Source organism: Lytechinus pictus, chromosome 12 (assembly GCF_037042905.1).
Source record: "Lytechinus pictus isolate F3 Inbred chromosome 12, Lp3.0, whole genome shotgun sequence".
Classification (NCBI taxonomy): Eukaryota; Metazoa; Echinodermata; class Echinoidea; order Temnopleuroida; family Toxopneustidae; genus Lytechinus; species Lytechinus pictus.
The window spans coordinates 22,637,703-22,660,481 of record NC_087256.1 but is presented as its reverse complement, the minus strand read 5'-3'; the positions used below and the strand labels follow the sequence as shown (position 1 = coordinate 22,660,481).

The window sequence follows — 22,779 nt, the reverse complement described above, 5'->3', positions numbered from 1 at the left end:
TATGTTGCTGTTGCCATGGTTGTTGTAATTGATGATTGCTGTGATCTTCTTTTTTTGCCACAGTCACACCAACGAAACCCACTCAAACTCGATCGAAGGTATACACCGCAAAAACTCTGGTGTTGATTTAACATCAGCCCGGAATCTATATATGTCCACACCAGAGAAGTGTTGAAACAACACCAGTTTGGAATCAAACCGACGCTGTTTTAATACTAATTGGTGTTGTATAAACACTTATTTGGTGTTAGACCAAAACCAAACTGGTGTTGTTTAACACTTCTTTGGTGTGGACATATATATATTCCAGGCTGGTGTTAAATCAACATTGGAGTTTTTGCAGTGTATGTCTCTGAAAATAGGGTAATCGATTTGGTCGGCTTCGCTTGTGTGACGTGGCATTAAAGTCTTACTATATTCAGAGTGAACCTTTATATCACCAACATAACATTATCACGCATACCTGTAGTAAATCCCATCGTATCAAGTATGAGGCTTTAATGGGAATTTGGTGGAATTTCAAGAATATGAACATGACCGTACGCATATATTTGTTGCTGGTGGGGCTTAGGGTATTGTTACTGTTGGAGTTTTCACTTTAATCCATTTTAGATTTAGATAATACATTAGTTAAATTTAATTCAATCATTAATTTATTCCATGAGTCAGATGGACAATGAGGAAAACAAAAAAAAATGTAGTAAGTTAATAAATGCCACATGTCCGTTATGTTGTTAGTGAAGGGTTGTTTTACATGTTTAGCATAAAAGAGAAGAGAATGGATATGTACACTAAAATATAAAAGCCCCTTAAAAGTGCCGCATTTTTTTGTTACGAAAATGAACTTATAATGTATTCATATAACAATGTCGGTTGTATTCCCTGTTGTAACGATAACAAAATGTATTGGTTGATAGATATTCCAGGGAATTACTAACGATTCACTGATTATTCCCCTTCGATACACCAGCAGAGCACCTGCCGTCACACATGAGAAATCGTTTTTTATGCAAATGTTATTTGGGAACTTAGACTCCTCATGGACGTCGATAAACTTCATCTGATTTTTTTCAACATTTCGTGTGCTAAATTCAGCACGCTGATTTTTATAGCATGTTTACCATCCCAAATGCTAAAATTTAACACCCACGTGCTAAATATAAGCACCCAAGTGCTAAAAAATAGCACCGAACCGCAGTCACTTTGCGAGCTCACATATGCATCTCAAGTGCTGAATCCATCACTTTATTTATTACATGTCTCCACTTTGAGTGGGTCGTGTGGTCCAGTGGTTAGAGCATTGGACTTGTAATCGCAAGGTTGTGAGTTCGAATCCCCACACTGCCATTGTCTCAACTTTGATTTTAAAAAAGGCCCAAGAGTATTATCTGTCATCTATAAGGTCAGCCACTATGACTGATTAACCTAGACGTAAACTGTTTCCTGTATAGGTATTGGTTATAATATATACCACCATCATGGCTTTTACCAGCGAAAACTCTGTCCTGCCGAGTTCCTACGTGAATTACCATAAACAGAAATATGTCTTTAGTGTCTTTAGGAGTGTTATTATATTTAAAACACTTTAGTAATACTTGATACGTGTTTACGTTGCCATTATAGGATCAACTAAATCTCGTTTTGTCTAAAGTGCATTTAATTCGTGAAAATACATGTATTTCAAGAATCTCATAAACCGGATATTCCTTCTGAGCTGCCTACCATTCTCCACGATCTAACTTAAAAAGTGCAGAACGCACCAAAATAATATATATGTAAAAGATTAAAGGATAAGTTGTGAAAAACCAGCAATGAAAACTGTTGAACATTTTCCTCAACCAATGAGTTTTGTTTTATAAAGTTTTATCCTGATTAAATATAGCATAATTTTTTTTAAATCATCTTTCACACCTATAAATCTTGGATCTGTGAAATCACATGCTGTTAAATTCCAATAGCCATGTCATTCGATACACAAAGAGAACAAAACATTTGGTCATAACAATAATAATAATAGTAATAATAATAATAATGTTAGTATTAATGATAATGATATTGACAGTAGTAGTACATGGTTAGTTTGGTCATATTCGCTCATTTAGTTTACGAAGCAGACGACGCTACTGTATACTATGCACTCAGACCAGATTGCAAATCAAATCGATTCCGGACTCGATACTACTATAAATATTAGCTTTCTCAAACTGTAGCTATAACATAAATATCAGTAAGCAAAATACTACAAGAACATTGTTACTGCCAACATTAAATGCATAAATCGATTATATTTTGACTGTATTAATTGTTTCAAATGAAAGGGAAACTATCATGCTAGACACGTGACGTTTTACACCAAAATATGGCATTTTCTGCCAGCTCGTTCTCAGAGTTCAAGATAAAAAAAAAATGATATGTAGCCATTGGACCTGTCACATAGTATTATACATCAGCATGTAGATAATTTATTCAGCATTAAAAAAATAATCAACCTTCTTGACTCTTAGGGACATTTCAGTTGGAAAAAACAAAGGTGCCACGTTTCGAAAAAATGGGCGATTTCGGACCGATCGCCATAGCAAAAGTTGTGAACATGGATACTTTAAAATGAACAGCGAAACGTGAATACTGAATTGATTTTAATAATATTTGAATCAAATTAATGGTAATGAATTAATTTCTAATAATCTGACCAATCAGGTATGAGGTTATTAATAACTATAAAGATATACCGGGATTTTTGCAATTTTACGCTCGTGAAAACGTCTGTTTCCTGTATTGACTCGAAGCGCTGTGTGTGGACTTTCGTACACTCAAATACACGCGACTAACCATTATTTAATAATGACCATAATCATAGTTATCATAATCATAACGATAATAATGACAATAATATTAGTATTAATGATGATAAAAATAATATTTTATATATGATATACATTTATAATATTAATAATGATACCAAAAAAATGATAAGAATAATAATCGTCACCATCATCGTTATCATAATGATATATATTCATTTACAACCATATATCTAGAAACGTCTATTCCGAGGCGCACTTGTATTATTATGCCGACTTTAGCTCGATTTTTCCTCCAGCGCTCAGTGCATTCAATGAACTATTCCCGCCTGGTAATCATTCACCTCATTCCTGTATTAAGTGCAGCACAGTGTGGGTAGATTTGTTGCTGCAGGAAAACATATCATCATGGCTAGGGTCCAAACCCACGACCTTCTGATTCAAGGACGTGAGTCAGAACCACTAGATCACAATTACCACCCCCTTCTTATGTATCCTCACTTCGAAATTTGAATAGCAGCCTATGGAAGGGGGTAGTCTCCCCTCATTGAATACACTGAGCGCTGGAAGGAAGCTCGAGCAAAAGCCGGAGTAATAACAATAGTGCGCCGCGGAATAGACTCTTTCTAGATAAACGGTGGTAAATAAATATAAATTTATAAGATGATGATAATTATTATCATTATTTGTATTATTACTAATATCGTTATTAATAATATTGATAATATCATTATTATTATCATTATTACTACTATTATTACGATGATTATGATTATTATGATGATGATGATGACTATTGTTATTATTATCATTATTATTATTAATATTATCGTTGTGGTTGTTGTTATCATTGTCATAACATCCTCAGTCCCTCGAATCGCCGCCTATTGAATTGGAACGTCCTCCCACCCCCCCCCCTCCCCCATATATGGGGGCCAAATTTTACGTAGCTGGGACGTGATATTCCTTCATTCTACATTGGGTTCTGTCCCTGTATTCAATGGTATATTCCTTTCTTTCAAACTTGTTACGAAGCTTACTGTGGATAAGGACGGGTAAAAATTATGAAATAAAAAAAGTTGAAAATTGGATAGGTTTCTTTAAATTTCAAAGGAGATTTTGGGCTTACTCAAAACTGTTCAGTTGATTGATAGAAGAAGGTCGATCTCTACAAAACAGGCTTCTTCTGAAAGTGGCGTATTAATAAAACTCCTCCTTGAAGATTTCAACCGAAATCCGCCGCACATTAATCTTTGTAGCTTTTCTACGTTAGATTTGGAGATAAACATTTATTTCATTGGATCAAATTAATAAATAATTCAGGGTATTAAAGGTTTCTGACAAAGCCATGTAATTCTCATTTTGCCATAATTATCTTCCCGAATCTAATTCTAAAACAGTATGAGCTGAACGTACACATTAAAAAAATGTCAAAGATATGAAATCAGTAAGAGATAAAATTCATGAAATTCTACCAGAGAAAGTCGAATACTATCTCTTCGTATGAGTGTTTATTCATTATTCTTTGAAAAAGATTACACGTTTTTTAATGTATTTGTATTTTGTATTTATTTATTCTCCGAGATTCACAATAAAAACAAAAGTGTACATATGAACATAAAAAAGCGAGACGTAAAATAGCACGTAAGAAACAAACACATACAAAGAAACAACAACGTAATATAAAATACCAAAGAGACATGAGGAAAGTGAAAACCCAAGTCAGACTATCAATCCGTGAAAATGTTAACGCATATTTAATGCAAACTTTCGAGTCATTCGCCTTTTAATCGTCATCTGAGCAACTCGTCGCACCTGAGTATCTGACTATTTGGAATCGTCACAAGGTATCCTAGTCTCATTTTGTTTTGTACTGTTTGTCCCTATGTACATGTATGTGCTCTGCCTGCGGGTAACGGAACGAGAGAGAAACACACACACACCCTCACACACAGAATGGTAATTATGAAACGATACGTCGAACAACATGAAGTTGAAGCTAGTTTGGTTCGTTTGGATTCAACGAAACTTTTTCAAATGTCAACTGCCCTTTCTAATTGGGAGTTAATAATTTATTTAATCTCTAATAGGAGGATTCCTAATTTCTCGGTATACGCCTAAAATTCGTATTTTACTATGGACACGAATGCTAAAAACTGGCAACGTCCGGCATTCGCATTTCATGCGAAAAATTGCGCAAAATGAGGGACGAAATATCAGGAAGCTTTGCCAATTATTCGCGGGTTCGCTTAGAGTCCCTTTTCGTTCGGAAGGTTTTAAATAAACTCAAAACTTCATCCGAATCACCGTTCCTTCATGTGAAAATCTTTTCTGTTAAACCAATTCTACCACTTTTGCCTTTCAACACTTCATACATTTAACCTATTTTGTTCTCTAGGTGTTGTTTTCAGCGCAGTACATCCCAATGCCAACATAATATGGTATCTGAGATTTCTGATTTAACTCTGCGCAAAAATGAATAAAAATGGGGTCATTACACATCCCTGGCGCACTCCTCTTTGGATTTGTCTGTATCTGTAACTTGTGTTTCCAATATTGTTTGCGATGGAAGCTGCCTGCCACAGTCTGCGTGGTCAGTTTTGCCAAGTGTTCCTAAATAGTCAATAAAGTAAACATATTTTTTTTCTTGCTTAGTATACCTCTTAGTCATCATTCCCATATGTGATCATCAACAAAGAACAGTGCATCTCACACGTGCTACACGATACGTTGTGCCAATTGTAATGGAATTGCAATTTTGTTTTATCAATATAAACTATAAAAAGCATAGCTTTATTAGCTGGATTTTTTTTATTGATTTTACTGGTCTAAGGGGCAGCGCAAGTATATCCTTCTATTTACTTTTATTTGGATAGATGGCGAAATTGCCATAAGGCGGCGCGTCCTCTTTTATTATTTGAAAAAAAAATACAGGTGTATGACTCACATCACTCTTTGTATAATATTCTGTCTTATTCTCTTCCTCTTTTTCCGTTTTCTTCAATTCCCCCCCCCCCTTTTTTTTCTCTGGGCCTAATTGTAAAATCATAAGGACCCTGTCTCTTTCTGGTGCGTTGCCCGTGACTTATCCTATCATCCTTGCCATCATACCTCAAAACCAACAAAGCCATGAGAGGATTCTTTTTCTCAGTAGATATTTATTTTTTTATCCTGACATGAATTGTCATTTTGGTAATGCTGATTAACTCTCCTCCCTATATTTATAGAAAAAGTTGAAAGACCACAGATTTTCTGATCTCACTCGCAAGGTAATCTGCGGAATGAAATTACATATTCTGGGATAATGCCATGCTGACGTGGGGTAACCACTTCGAAAGCCCTTATTTTTGCAACCAGTATCAACATCGCCCGTGGTTTGGTATTAGCAATCAAATGTCTGAAGTTTCAAAGGCGCTTTCACACGCTCTTCTTTTAGCGTCTTTCTGCCACCGCCACCTGAAAAGAAATAACAAGAATAAAGCACATTACACCGTAGAATCTGAAAACACTCGTCTGAAAAAGCTGATATCCCGTAGTTTTTTAGGTTTTCTCCATATAACTGTTTCATGTCGGTAATTTATCTGATCCTAGAACATGAACGGTAAGGAGATCTAGGAATACAGATATGTAAATTCCAGGAATATGTAGTACCGTGGCTCGAAAGGAGGAGGTGTTGGCCAAAAGGGGATTCCACTCTCTAATTGAATTTGTCTATTAAAAAAAGAGCAATATTCGTCTTTTACCATGAAACTTGCAGGGACAATAATGATAGTAATATATAATAATAACGGTATATTTACCCATGGTAGCCACTTCAGTTCCGAAAACTGTTCTCCCAGCGGGTCTCTGCTATTATTATTACCCCGACTAGCTGGTCTGCATAGGCGCTCAATTATTGAAGGATTGTCTTCCTATACCGGGTACCCATGCACCTCACCAGGGTTGGGTGCAGCACAATGCCAAATTCACAATCCACTTGGTCGCCTTCTGGTTTTAGTTTGTGCAATGTAATATTGAGGCAAGATCTTGAAGAAGCACAATTTTGTGTCAGATCCTCGGTGAAGCGACGGCGCTTCGCTCCCTCGCCGTGGATCACACACTCAGGCGCGGAGCCCTTTGAGCAAACTTAAAATTTGTAATGTAAAAATGCCATTAAAAGCGAGATGTGCCCCCTATTTTGAAATTGAAGACCTTTTTTATTTTTTTTGCTTGTCAATTTTTTCGGGTACGAAATATCCCCATTTTTTTAATGGGGGGGGGGGGCTTGTCAAAATTTTAATTTTGCTCCCTCCCCCTTTGGAAAATCCTGGATCCGCCCCTGAACACACTGCCTCCCTCCCACGGTGTGTGTTGACGCAAGATACCTACATATGGCCAAAATGGAATAAATTAATAAGCCTAAATTCTACACATGAAGAAAATAGAGAATAACTCAAACTCTGAACACAAAATTACGGATAAAATTAGTATAGTAACAACACGCCGAAATTTTTTATGACGTTTAAATCCTAATGTATACACATCTGATGTTTATGCGTGTTTGAAAAATAATTTGCATTTAGATTGACTGGAGTTTGGGAAGTGAACGAAAACAGCCGATCCTTTGAATAAGTTTAAAGGTTTCTTATTTTCAAAAATTAGATTTATTGAAATCCATTAACATTATCTCTTTTCATCTTACTAAAGCCGTCCAAGGAGAAAGGTTTTCCATCAGACATGATATAGAACGATTCGCTTGTGATAGTCTTCATCAGTGTCTGTCATAAAATGTGTAGCTCTTGATAAATTTGAGAATTCAGTTTACGGAGAACTTATTCAATATAGTTACTTGCCATTCCCCCCTCCGCGTTCAAAATATACATGATATACCTCCGATAAATTCCCACTTACACAATGAATGAAAATTGGTGTGCTATATACAGGGGTGTGTTCGTGTGTGTGCGTGAGAGGGTGAGGAAATGTGGGTGTGTGTGAATGTGTAAGTTTTGTGTGCGTGGGTGTGAGGGTGTGTGTATGTGTGTCCGGGTGGGGGGTTCTGCCCTGAAGAATTTTGTTTGGGGGTTAATTCACTGTATTGGCTTTCAGCATTTTATAATTTTGACCAGTTTAAGTAAACTACATGCCGGAACTTTGACAGAATCAATTATTTTTTTTAAAGATAAATTGAAAACGGTGAATTATCTCCTTGATACACACCAGGGGCCCGTAACACAAAGCTTAGCAATGATCGTAGAACATTTTTCTACGACTGATTGCATTGCCTACAATGTACAGTCAATCGTAAAAATCAAGCGTACGATTAATCGCTAACTTTTGTGTTACGGGACCCAGATGCACGATATATCCATGAAAATATAAATAAATGCACGTAATGTCGAGCGAGCATACACCCATTAAAGACAATTCAAAATGATGAAATGATATTTGGAGCATGGATTTGACTATTTCACACCTTATTTCCCGAGGCTTTTTAGTATTAAAGCCCCCTCGCGATTTTCCCCTTATCATCAACAGAGCATGATATTTTCCGTTTACAAATCATCCCATCTTCTGTAACCACACCCTTTATCATGAAAGACACGAACTCGGTCAAAATGCAATGAATTCGAAGTTTTTTTTATCTCAGCAAATCTTTATCCCTAACACAATCCTTTCATTCTACCGTCAAGATTATTAGGAAGCTCTAAGTGATGAATTTTTCCCTTTATTATATGTATCTAGAGTGAAATACAAATTATTGGGTATTGCGATTTTATCTACATGCCGACAAATTACAAATTTCCCCCATTCGTACAAATGAATAATAAAAAAAAATGGTTACAAGGCTCATGAAGAACATTTTGCTTTCTAAATGAGCATCACCATTACAGGGACTGTTTTGTTTGAAATGAAAATGATGATGGTTTAAAGAAAAATAATTACATATGATTTAACATGATTAAAGTGATTTTTTAAACCTGATAGGCAAATATCGCCAGGCTGCCAACTCATGAGAACCGTATAATTTTTATGAATATTATTTCTTACAGAGAGAAGTATGAAGATAAAACCCCAAAGTTTTATTAAATCCCCGAAAAAATTTATTCAATATTTCAGTTCATGAATTTTATTGATGCATATTTGTAGCATTGATGAATTGTGGTAAATATTAAGTACCTTAGGCAGCTGTATACAATTCGAAATTCGATAGGGGGACACGACACTCCCCCCCCCCCTCTCCGGGCTGCCGCCCATACTTATATCGTAAGAATGTTTGAACAAAAGACCTGTTTAACCTGCTTCTTAAAAGAATAGTGAAATACATTGGGTGTTATGAACAGTACCCAGAATATTCCACATATAATAGAGACAATCATCTGTTCATTCACTCGAATGTTATCATGAATAAGCATTTATTTATTAATGATTAAGTTTTCGACTCTTTACCGTCTCTTTGGGAATATCTTAAGTATATTCTTTTCGTGTTTCTAAGAAAATGATATTCAAAGTAGAGATGAGTTCTTAATTTCTCATGAGTAATTCATCGGAGATCGACGGGTCAGCGCTATAACCCCTCGACAACAATGCATGATTCTCACATAATATGCAATACCTTGAATTATTAAAATGTAGTTTGACGTGCATACAAAACGCATTTTTCTCAATATTTTTTTTTTATATGGGCAGATTTGAGAAACATTACCACAAACTGTCTGAGAAAGCATTCATTTACGAGAAGGGTAAAACTGAAAGTCTGATTGCAAAACTTTGAATTCGTTTGCTTTTTCTTAGCTGTTAACTTTTTTAAAGGTCCAGTAGACCTAAAACAAAAGATTGACTTTGATTAGTACGGGCAGATCTAACCAGCATAACATTGAAATTTTCATCAAAACCGGATGTAAAATATATTAAAAAACGTGTGATATTTTCAAATTCCCCGTTTTTGCACAAAACATTTAATGTGCACAACACAGTGATATAGCAAACGAGAAAGTCAATGACGTTACTTTTGAAATTTATGGTATGAATAATACAAAAATTCCAGAAATTTTCATAATGAAACTCTACAGCAAGTGACGATTACAACAATGGAAATCAAGGAAGGGATAATATTTTAATTAGGAGAAAATTAAAATATTACAATTCATGTAATAGAATACACTAGGAATAGTGAGTGGATGGCGTTATCAGTTCCTTCTTTTTATCAGTTCCTTATTTCACGTATTTCGCACACCACTGACAATCATGTGCATTCAACTATTTTTAAAACGAAGCGAAACTTTAGAATGGCATAACTTTATTCATATTTTACATCTGATTTTGATGAAATTGTCTGCATCGAGCTTGCTTGATTTTGCTTTTTTTATTAACATTGTTGGGGTGGACTAGACCGTTATTACAGTAGTGCATTTGTTGCAGAGTTCGAAAAAGCGATACAGTAACTCCAAGTCATGTTGAAAATTGACTAACAACTTAATGATGATAATGCACCCTAAGATTGAATTTCTTTTTCCAAGAGATAGTGGGAGAGAGACACACACAGACAGGGGGGGGGGGGGAACGAATCGATAAGTCAAATGACATTGCACAATGAGCCAAAAAAAATAGAGGACCACATATGGTGTATCGGGCAAAATTAGAAAAAAAAGTTGCGAGCGAGCAATAACTAAACATTAAAATTCCAATGATATGTGATAGATTTTTAGAAAATATTCAGAAAATAATATCATATTACACAATTTCTCTCTCCTTTTTTTTTTCTTGGTTGTGATTTTTTGTTGTGGGGGGGGGGGGCGAGCGCCTCCAAGGCCCCTCCCTCTTATCTGTACGCCACTGCATGAGTGACAAAGAATGACAAAGTAATTGAGAGAGAGACAGAGAGAGAAGCATGCATAAAACAGGCAAAAAAGATTGAAACATTAATTAAGGAAATTGGCAAATGACATGGGTGCGTAGGAAGACAGATAGAGACAGCGTAAGAAAGGTGTGCCCCATGGCTAGCACTGTTAGGCATATTATCCTGAGGGAAATATCATCCGGGAAGATCGAAAAAGATGAGACGGCGCGCAATCCTTTGGTATTATGAAAACTGGATCAGGTGGACCTTAGGCCACGCATAAATGTTGCAGCACGTCGCCCGATCGCGAAATCGAATGCGGTTATCCGGGACATGGAGGCGAGTCAACTACTGTTGAATGCTGTCCTTTTTGTGGCAGAAGAACATTATAGACCATTCTGCTAATAATGCAAACGCTTTGAAGTGTCTTTTTACAACAGAATCATTTCATCAAACTATTATTGTATTATAGCTGAAATGGTAAATTGCCAATTCGTCTACTGCCAACTCGTCCACTCATCACATGATCTACGTTCATTTAGTCTAATGTCATTCCGTCTATCAACATTTCATCGAACAGCCATTTTGTCCATTAAAACCATTTTGTCAAATCATCACTTCGTCTAATCACCATTTCGTCTATAACCATTTCGTCTCTCTCATAACCAGTTGGTCTAATATCCATTTCATTTTCATTCATTTCGCACAATTTAAAACTTAGTCCAATTAGACCAAATGGTATATGGACCAAATGACTATTGGACCAACTGGTTTTTAGACGGAATGACATTAGACTAAAGGAACGTAAACCATGTAGTGAGTGGACGAACTGATGGTAGACCAAATGATAGTAGACGAGTTGGCAATTGGACGAATTTGCGTTACACGAATAAGAAATAAACCGCTGAAATGGGGATGGCATATTCAGTGTAATTTTATCATTTCATCTAATCAAAACGTTTGCCAGGCAACAATGTATTGGCTAATACATGTATAGGCTTACAACATCAGTATTCACGCATTATTCTTTCTCCATGGCAGCTTATCAATTTTGAAAATTTGAAAAGAAAAAAATATTCTTTTTCAGTCAGTCAGTGAATGAATCTATCAATCAATCAATCAATCAATCAATCAATCAATCAATCAATCAATCAATCATTCAATCAGTCAATAAACAGGAAATAATTGTGTCAACTTATTGGAATCATTGTATGTACAGCTATTTTCCATTTCATTTTTTTTCTAATTCGCCATAATGTCCATTCCCAATGAATATAAGTCAAATTACATATGAGTATGACGTGACCAGTGCCAAGGACGGATTCTTTTCTCCAAATATTCAAATTTAGAGCCCTGAAAACGAAATTTACACATTAATATGAGTATATTTTGGAGTGATCGTGATTGGTATCAATAGGTATTCTGGGAGATTAAGTACCGAAATGTCACGACATCATTTTTTTTTCCTTTTTGTGTGTACGCATTTTGATACCATATTTTGATAGAGCATGCTGAAATACCTCCACAATCCAACTTTAGTGGGAATTGGTTCGAGGAGGCCTTAAATAATGACCCTATGAATACACAATTCGCCCCATGGACTGATTCCCACCAAATTTCGATAGTGGGTTTTTCTTCATCATGCCATGCCGAGGTATGGTATAAAAAACGCTGAAATGCATTAAAATATTTGCTGTAACGTCATCACTTCGGGACTCTGTACAATAGTTTTGCTTGTCATGGTTTCGTATTTAAATGCAAAGCAAAGATTTGAATGAAAGTCTACATCTCAATCATTTACCAAATTGAGAAATAAAATGTGATATTTGAAAGGCATTTCCTCGACGTATGTAATCTCAAGTGTCAAAGACATTCCAACTGCCTCTAAATCGTTGGCAAATGGGATAACGATGTGAATTATACTGGAGTATAATTCAACTTTTACAAAAGTATGGTAGCCGTTGATTTTTTTTATTTCAACCTTTGAATATTTTTGAAAAGTGAATTCCAATTGTGGGTAATCTAGTTTCCTCTCTCAGTAATAATTTTTGACCCCTTTTATATCGGTCCTTCGAATATGATACTTACCAATGCAGTAATTTGTTATCAGAAAGTTATGTTTAAAGATAACATCATGGAATCTCCAGTCTTTTCCATGCTTGAGAAGTGGCCGATGAAAATATCTGTGTTAAAATCGCAAAATTAGTCCAATAAAACACATTTTATATCATCACTCTTATTTATATTCATATAATTTACTTTTTTTTCCTTTTTTAGTTTCCGGCCTTTAGTATTTTAAAACAAAATAACTGAAATTATATTATGTTAATCACCTATCAATTTAAGAGTGCATTAAAGAAGCACCTAAAACTGGAAGCTACCCGAGAGCAATATAACCAGTAAAAATCAAACATTTTGTACAGTTGGTTTCTAGTATTGTAGATAATGTAGGGTATGTTGAAATATAATCTTGTTTCATATATTAGGAGGATTGTTGTTTGCTTCAGATGTTTGCATATTATTTGACTGATGAATATGTATGTATGTATTTCATTATTATTGTTTTAAAACCATATTCCAGTACTTGTCGTAGTTTATACTTTTTGTTACAATATGTTAATGTTTTATACTAACTATAGGACCCCATTGGAAATAAGCCTTTCGGCTTTCATGGGCTATCCTGTCAAGGTATTCTTCAATTTTATTGTAATCTCCTGTGATATTCTTGACGAATAAAATCAATCAATCAATCTATCCAGGAAGGCTAACGATGAATACTTCCAGTAACCTCACAGTGATGGTCATCCTGATGACAGCCGTTATCCTTAGTCACTTTCAACCTTCACTGTGCCAAATACATCACAGATTCAACTGCTGGAGACCGGGAGGTAAGAAACGATCTGACCCAGACAACTCGAACGATCCATCCTATAGCGGAGATCACCTGGTGAGTAGAACGATACTGTTGCTGATGATGTGTACCTTTGCTGCTGTGCTGATGATGATGGTGACTTTAATAGTGGTGGTGATGGTGGGGATGATGATGATGATGTTGGTGGTGGTGGTGGTGGTGGAGGTGGTGGGGATGATGATTGATGATGTTGGTGATGATGATGATGATGTTGGTGGTGGTGGTGGTGAGGATGATGATGATGATGATGACGATGATGATGATGACGATGATGATGACGATGATGATGGTGGTGGTGGTGGTGATGGGGATGATGATGTTAATGCTGCTGCTGCTGATGATGATGACGACGAAGATGAGGGTAATATGATGATGATGGTTCTACTGTTGCTGCTGCTGCTTTTGATGATGTGCTGCTGCTGTCTGGATATTTGCTGGTTTTGCTGGTTCGGATAATGTTGTCGCTGCTCCTGGTATGGTCATGATGATGCTGGTGATGGAGCTGATGTTGCTAATGACGATGATAACGTTGATGCTGTTGATGGTGATGACAATCGACGCTAATGATGTTGTTGATGATTATGATGATGATGGTTGTTGTGGTGGTGGTGGTGGTGGTGGCGGTGGTGGTTTTAATCTGATAAATCTGGATACTTAGTAAATGAATCAGATATCATGATGTTGTATATTACTATTACGTATAGGTTAAAAGCAGAATAATGATATAACACACACACAACACTTTCTTCTCTCGTTTATTTTCTTGTGTTTTTGTTCCCAGCAACTTAAATGGTCTTTACAGAGATACATCGATTCCGTTCCAGCAAGTGAGCTTTTAAATCTCCTCAGTCAACTTTTACAGGTTAGTATTACTCATGTCTCATCATGGTTATTTCCATAGGAATCTAAGCAGGTACGTTCAGAAATTGTTCAGAAATCCACTCTACTCCACTCCCATGCACTTCCCTGATTGAAAACTACTTTCCGTATTATGTGAGGACACTGGGCGACATAGTGAGAAAATTAGCTGTGCTCAATCGGGCATTCTGATTGTGCAATTCGATAATTTGGCATTGCAGTGATTGTAGAGATCGAGTTTTGTGACGTTCACCTACATTTCAATAAGAGATCATTTTAACATTCTTGTCCGCCTTCGTGCATAGCCCTGGGAATCGGGGGCGCACCCCCAAGGATGTTCAGGGAGTACGTGCTACTTATGATGACGGAGATTTGTGAGCAATATAACATTTTTTGGGCTTGTCATTTTGTTCTGACGACAATACCCTAATTAACCCCCCCCCCGCACCCCCTAGTAAAAAAAAATCGTTTACAGAGCACTACCTTCGTTGGAAAAACCAGTTCACTAATGCTGACTCAAATTTGGTGAAAGGAATCACATCCGAGGTATATTAGCATAAGTCGGCCTCGAGTATTTTCGACTCTTGAGAAATCAACACGATAAGATATGGAAATTAGCACAAAATGAAATGTTTGGAATGTAGAAAGTGTTACAATACGTAAAATCTAGTTCGTCATCAATCTCTTTTCATCGGGGGTGGGATAACTATCAGTCGGAATGGTATAGATTCCAAATAAAATCTGCCGATGATAATGTGTCAGACGATCAGGACAATTTTATAGGGCACACTCCGCGGGTCCCGTATGGCCTCTGCGTCCGATCTGACAAGCTTTTAGTAAAATGACACGTTTTCAGATGGCATGACGTTTTCACCTCTCTCAATTATGAAATGATAATTTCAACTTAAAAATAATCCTAAGTTGCATTTTTCGACTCGATACCAATGTAGGTAGGACACTGAATCGGCATCCCCACCCATGCATGGCCCTGGGAACTGGGGGGGGGGGGGGTGCTGCATAGTCTGCAGGCACAGACCCTGATTGGAACTTTGATCAATAAGTGTGCCTCCACGCAAAGACTAGCACATACAAAACTTGCTGTTCCAATACAATTGCATAATGCTAGACTGGAGTTTCAATCAGGAGTATATGTGGGATGCAGCGTGTAATTAAACAAACACCAGTTGATCTCCTGCCCAGCAGGTGACTGGCCCAAATGACCAGCTAGTGGGAGGAGAGTTCAGAGAGGGAATGTCATGGTAACAAACTCACAATGATTGACATAGCAAAATTTGTGCCCAACTTCCAAAGATGAAGCAGACCCTGAGCGAGAGAGCCTTCAGTACACAATGCATGAGTAGGCTGCACATTCAGACCCTTAACTCGAGTGAAGGGTTTGCCCAGCAGACTAGGTGCTGCATGGGGTGCTAAACACCATCGGCGGCTCCCCCTGGAAATCAGATGGGTATGCTAAATTGTATAGGAGTTCGAGAAAAAAAAATGACAAAAACAACCTAATTTTTTTGCGGGGGGGGGGGTTCATACATTTTCTGACCCAAATCACATACATTTTGGAGCGAAAACCTGTTTTCTCCCCTTGTCATTTAGTTTGTGTAAGTCGTCACTCCTTTAATCGTTCCCAGGGCCGCGTCCTTGCCCTTGTTGCAACCTACCACATTGAATAAAACCAGGTCTTCCATGACGAATTCTATAATCATTTTTGATATCTCTAAATTGATATTACTGATCCTTTTCTATCCTTTAAAACATCCACGATAATCTAAGTTTAGATTAAAAGTTTATAAGAGAGACCGAAAATGATTTTGTAAAAATAATTGATATCATGATTGCAATTTCTATTCCTTAATCGAGTTGTGATGTTATTAGAGTATATTGAAGTAAAAAAAAAAATATATTGATGAAATTACATTTTATAATCATTTTGAAATGCAGAAATACGCCGACGGAAAACTTGAATATATGTAGTTTACCCTGGGATGTGAAACCAGGAGGGGGGGGGGGGAGGAGGCGGGGTGGGATCGAGACCGCCACTCTGATTTTCAAGAAATGAAGAGAATAAGATATGTGAAAAGGGGAAAGTAAGTCAATGGCGGATCTAGCTTTTTGCTAAGAGAAGGGTTTGACAAGTTGGTTTGACCGAATAACGATGAGCTCCGACGTACCCCCCCCCCCTGGTAGGTTGCGCGATTCTAATAAACAGGGAAGGGGTGTTGGAGTTGGATCCCACACTCTTTGTTTATGATTTTTTTGGGGGTCCGAGGCGGGGGGTTTGAACCCATAACTCCCCCCCCCCCCTGATCCGCCACTGTAAGTGCGATATAGAAAAGGCTTACTTTTTTTTTACACGGGAGCATAATTATATTCTCGTTATAATGACATCTCATCCCTTTAGAAATACCCTGGATCCGCCCCAGTGGTTGATTCCGGAAGGGGCACATCCAGCCCGTGCCCCCCTCCCCTCTTTGATAGCCACAGACAATATTTTTTTGGAGAAAATGTCATGCATACGCAAGTCACGACTTTTGTTCTTCTTTTCTTACTTGTAATTGTTTTTCCTGGAACGAAATTATCTCTATATGCCCTATTTGGTAGCGAAAACCTTTAACAAAAATCCTGGATCCGCCCCTGCCTGCGGTTGTGGAAACAAAACAGAATGGCATGCTGAATAAATACATTGACGAAGCGTAATTATCTCCCTTATACCCCTACGTACAATCGTCGATAATTATGTTGCACAAGGTCAGAAATCAAGTCGAGTGAGATGATTTATTGATAAAGGGGATAATGACAGGAAGAATCAAAACCATAAATTTCGGTTTCTTTGAGTAACTAATTATCTAAGACCATTGTAAGCTAATTATCTTACATCAATTTATTATTAATTCACTGAACTGGAAATAATCACAAATTCCGTTCCTTGATTTTATCACAAACAAAACAGTTATAAAAAAAAATGATCAAAAAAGTATTAAAAGATAATTTCTGACGACCGCATGGGTTAACGTACCACACTGTGGCATTCCCTGCATGGGGCATTGTGTTAAAGACTCCATGGGCTCCGGAGGAAAGTTAGTAAGCTGATAACGTCATGATTTAACTTTCCTTATGTTTTCTTATTTATCGATTTATCGTTCAATTTATTTATTTAAACAATATTTTTAAAGGATGTCCTTTTAGCAAATGCTGGTATTAAAAGGGGCCCTAAAAGCATAAAAACAAAACAAGTATATGCAGATGATAAAAATTGTCAATGCTTACACAGTATTTACTGATTTGTGACGTCACCATTTATTTTTACAGACCCAAGCGATTTTATTGGTTTTTATGAAGCCCATCCCGCCGCCCCTGTATTACGCTCATATATCGTAAACTTATTTTCATTATAATGCAAAAACTCCTAAAAAGGGAAGTTTCTCCTCAAGAATGTGTAGCTTGTGTAAGGTCGCTATTCGTATAATTTATTTTGTTACAAAGGATAACTTCTCGCACAAGCATTATATGACCAATTGAAAATTAATTACCAAAATCAACGTTTGATATTTCATAAGCAGAAAACGTTTTGATATGATTGCAACGGTATTTTAAAGACACTTTTCCCATTTCTCCCACACACCTTCCACTGGCATTACAAATAAATCGTAACATAAATTAGAATATAAAAAATAAGAATTTTGAAAAGGAAAGCAGCTTTTTCATTAGCTGTATGATTTTTTCTTTTTTGCTCCCATGAAATCAATAACCATTGCATAATTTCATTTCGTTCACACTCGTACCACTCAGTTACTTTGCCTGATTACTTATAGTGTAGAACATAACACACTTGTTTAGTATTACGAATTAAGAATATTGAATTGCGAAAAGGTGTTGTGTGATTCTTTTTCTTCTTCTCTTTCCTCTTTTTTAATATTTACTTCTCCAGTTTGAGAACATGCGACGGACCAAAATCACTGTCCCCGAAACGGAAGGCGACTCCAACAACGACTGGCTATCATCTCCAGCGGAAGATAAAGACGTCAGTCGGACGTGGTCATAACAAGTTCATACCCGTCGTCGTCACCGCCATCGTCGACATTTAGTATAAGAAATACTGATTCAGAAAAAGAAATTTAAAAAAATTGTTTGACTTGAAAAGAAAGATATTTTCTATATTTTGTTAACAGTCACGACACAATAGGCTACACATTCTTTATTATGTGATTTAAATGTTACAATAGTCTAATCATTTTATTTCGAACTGTTAAGTATCATGATGTTAAAATTACTGAGGAGAAATTTAAGTTTATCAAAAAGCACAGAGGTCAAGGAGGTTCGTAAGCAGTGAATAATATGATAAAGTTTTTTTTTTATCTTTGTAGAATATATTAATGATAAAGTACAGGGTTTCCTTATCATATTTTTATATAAACATAACCATCCTAAGATAATTTTAATCATCTTCTTTTATTCCAGTAAAGCATGGCATTTTTTTTTCTCGAAAAAAGCCCAACAGATTACACGGATAAGCCACGTGAATATAAACGATGGTTTGTGATGATTTGTATGATATACACCTTTCTATATTCATAACGAAAATTCGATCAATGGCAATTGTCCAAATTGTTACATCCACACAATCTGCTGAACATGATTTTATTTTGTGTGTTTTCCAATTATGTTATCTAGTTTTATATTGGGAATTGGCTCGGTGGATATGAAATATGTAACAACAGCAGAATATTTCAATTTACTCATGATCATATAGAGGGTAATAGAAGGAAAGTTGTTTTCTGTAGGTTATAATGATACGTAGCAAAGAGAGGCGTGGCATTTTCATAGCGGGCAGTAATCTGTCCTAATGTGATTTTTTTTTTTTTGGGGGGGGGGGTCTCAATTGAACAACAGGGGTAAAATACAATTACACCGTTAATATCTATCTTGTAGATGCTTCTTTTTTTTAATTTTCTCCCACCCCTCCCGTCCGCACTGATTACGTAAACAGTTGTCATTAGAGAAGCATATTTGCCCCTTGTATCATCGCCGGGGGGGGGGTGTGGTGTCACCTACACTGTAGAAAAAAATCTCTGTCAATAAGTAGTTTACACTTAATGTATATAAGTAAATTTATTATTTAATCTACTTGATTTGTTTGGTTTATTTGGGTTCAGTATACATTTACGAAAATTCACGTATTGCTAGCTTGCTGCGATTAAGTAAATGTAACTCCAATTAGTCAAAGAAAATTATTACTTTCAAAATCATTTTGGATGTACTTATATTTTTTAATTTACGCCTTATTTAAATGTACCTGAGGAGGATTCATTAAGAGCAACAGTCATATCTGTTTTTGTTTGAAATTGTTTTGGAGTAGGTTGTGCAAAATATTTTTTTTTTTTTGAATCGAAGAAAGAGCAGCATTAAATAGTCACTCATCAGAAAATTTTAGATTTCTTTTTAGGTTTTCGGAAAATGTTAATATTGTTGTCACTGTTTCATTTCTTAGGATGAACCGGTCGCGTATTGATATAAATGACAGTACCTATCATGTACAGTTAAGTGATTATTTGGATAAAAGATGAAAATTATGCCACTGAAAGTGGGAAGATGGGGGAGCAGACTTACAAATCACGAAAGTCCACTCCCCCATTTGTTTTTTTTTATATTTCAGTGATTGTTTTACTTAACTTAATTAAGTTGTTGTAACTTAATTTACTTGAGTAAAATTGATGCAGAGAAAATAAGTAAATATTAGCTAAAACTGCCAAACTAATAGATAGGCCTACTTGAAAAAATTAAGGCAATATTTGCCTAAATTTTATTGAGTAATTACAAATATTTTTTATAGTGTGTACTCACTGCAAATAAACATTGTCTGGGACCAATTGTTGCCGAGGCATTTGTCGAGTTACTGGATTTTGTTCGTTCCATATCCAAATACCTTACAATACCTTGTACCATATTTCATTAATGTCATTCTCGTCTATTACACGATCATAAAATAAGAATACACATTTACACTTTCCCTATACATTTATGGTTTTTTTCTCCGATTTTACTAAGATACATTAATAAACGTAAATATAATGTCGATAATGTTTAGAATTGAGGGAAGAAAAAAATGTATTTTCCATGACAGGTATTGATATCATTCAATAGTTTTCCCCGTGTTTCAAACTCACGTTTCATTTTTATTAACGACTAAGAAAATGTGCATTCTTTAATCATTTGTCTTATAAATGGCCTATTGGAAGTTCATAATAAAATTACTTTCCAAGATTCTCTCATGTCACTGTGTTATCCTTTATCATCAAGCAAGCGCTTATTCATGCTCTTATCTATTAACATCTTTCAATGCTACAATCATGACAATATTAAATCATAAATATACAATATCTTAAAACCGTTTTGGCGTGGGTGCTGTATAAGAGAACGCACTAGGTATAACTCTAAGAGGGGGAGAAAATGAGGGAATATAGACTGAGAAAATCAAGAGAGAGAAAAAGAGAAAGAGCGAGACAGAGAGAAGAAAAGAAAGAAAGAGAGAGAGAACGAGAAAAGGTTAGATATGTGTCTAAAGAGCCCCTTTTAAGAAAGTTATATGAGAAGGCGCCATTATAGCTGGAACAGAAACGTTCAAATTTCGCACAAAATCAACGAATGTGAAAGATTCAACAGCTAATTGCCACGCCTGTGAAACTGGAGTTTTTTTTAATGATAATCCAGTAAAATTTACATTATTGAACTTTACCAAGGCTTTTGCCAGGCTTTAGGTTTGTAAAATTGAACTCAAGTGCCCTCTGTGAATGTTAATCATTACCGTAAATCCCATGATCAACGGTGAATATTGCAACAGAGCAATTGTCGCCGGAACAAATGTCATGGAACTCCTATGATAATAGATGAAAAAAAATGATTTCACCTTCCGATCAACTCTCTCTGTATCTCTTTCTCCCCCCCCCCCCCCCCCTCTCTCTCTCTCGAGATGCCATGGTATTAAACGCCCCATAATAGTGTGCAAATGCTGTGGAAAACAAAAGACTACTAACAGTAATTGTGAGTGTGATTCTTAAGATGACCAAATTTTGCCTTTAATGCCTGCAGATCTCAGTAAATTTACCAAAACGTGCCTATAGTCATGATAGTGTGAAATTTACCGAAATGTGCATTTTTTAAAACTTACCAAACAGTACATTTTTAAAAATGATCAGTACTGTTGTTAATATATGCTGGTGGGGTACCAAAATGTAAACTGCACAGATTGGTGAAATTAAGAACTGTGCTTAAAACGCTTTTTAATTTGAAAAAAAAAAATTCTTAGGGCCTAGTCAGTCTACTGAGCAAAATGCGCATGCTAGGATAATTTTGATAGGTCGTTTAATTTAGCAATTAATCGCTAATTTTGGGGTAACGGGGCCCTGAACTGTCATTTTCCTTCAAAATAACTTTCTTTGGGGGTTATTTTCCCCCTTTAAGACGGAATGCTGCTTGTCCTACAAAGGTGGTGGTCCTTCTCTTAAAGTACAAGTCCACCCCCCAACAAAAAGTGGATTTGAATAAAAAGAGAAAAATCCAACAAGCACAGCCCTGAAAATTTCATTAAAATCGGATGTAAAATGAGAAAGCTATGACATTTCAAAGTTTCGCTTCATTTCACAAGACAGTTATTTAAACATCCTGTATACTGACCGCACAGAAACGTTGTCAGCGCTAACAGTGCACTAACAGAGACCCTGATACAACCGGTATTGGGATTGTAACAGCGATGCCTAATGTTACAACAATGCATTACTTACACATTGAAATAAATGATTTGACTTAACAAACCAAAAGGTGTGACTGAGCTTACTGTTAGCGCTCTGTTAGGCTGACAACGTTTCTGTGCGGTCGGCACTGGTCGGTATGCAAATGAGGGGACTGATGATATCACCAAGTCACTATTTCTTTTGTATTTCATTATACGAAATATAAAATATTGTTATTTTCTTCTCATTGTCATGTGAAATAAAGCTTTATTGCTCCCTGAATATGTAAAAATAATATTGTTAAACATTTTGTGGTTCAGTCAAGTTGGTCTTTATTGTCAAATCTGTAAAATATGAAATATTGTATAATTTAAACAATAAAAAACAAAAGAAAAAGTGAGTGTGCTGGGACATCATTCACTCTCTCATTTGCATATCATTTTGTGAAAAATAAGTTTGAAATGTCAAAAGTTTCTTATTCTTACATCCGATTTTGATGAGATTTCCAGTGTTGTGCTTGTTTTATCTTTCTCTATTGATTCATATAAACAATATTTCTCTGGGACGGACTTGATCTTTAAGTCATGATAAAGGCAAAACTATTCAGTAAAGTGGTTCGAAAGGATTATTTCGAAGAAGCAAGATCAATAACAA

At 36.1% G+C, this 22,779-nt stretch overlaps 1 protein-coding gene across 1 annotated transcript; it reads left to right on the top strand.

Moving 5' to 3' along the window:
• Positions 1 to 13,381: 13,381 nt before the first annotated feature.
• LOC129273041 (uncharacterized) lies at positions 13,382 to 20,662 on the top strand. The gene is made up of 3 exons (XM_054910099.2): positions 13,382 to 13,564; positions 14,310 to 14,390; positions 18,327 to 20,662. Exons 1-3 carry the CDS (start codon positions 13,388 to 13,390, stop codon positions 18,438 to 18,440), a joined length of 372 nt encoding a protein of 123 aa, XP_054766074.1. The 5' UTR covers positions 13,382 to 13,387; the 3' UTR covers positions 18,441 to 20,662.
• Positions 20,663 to 22,779: the final 2,117 nt, after the last annotated feature.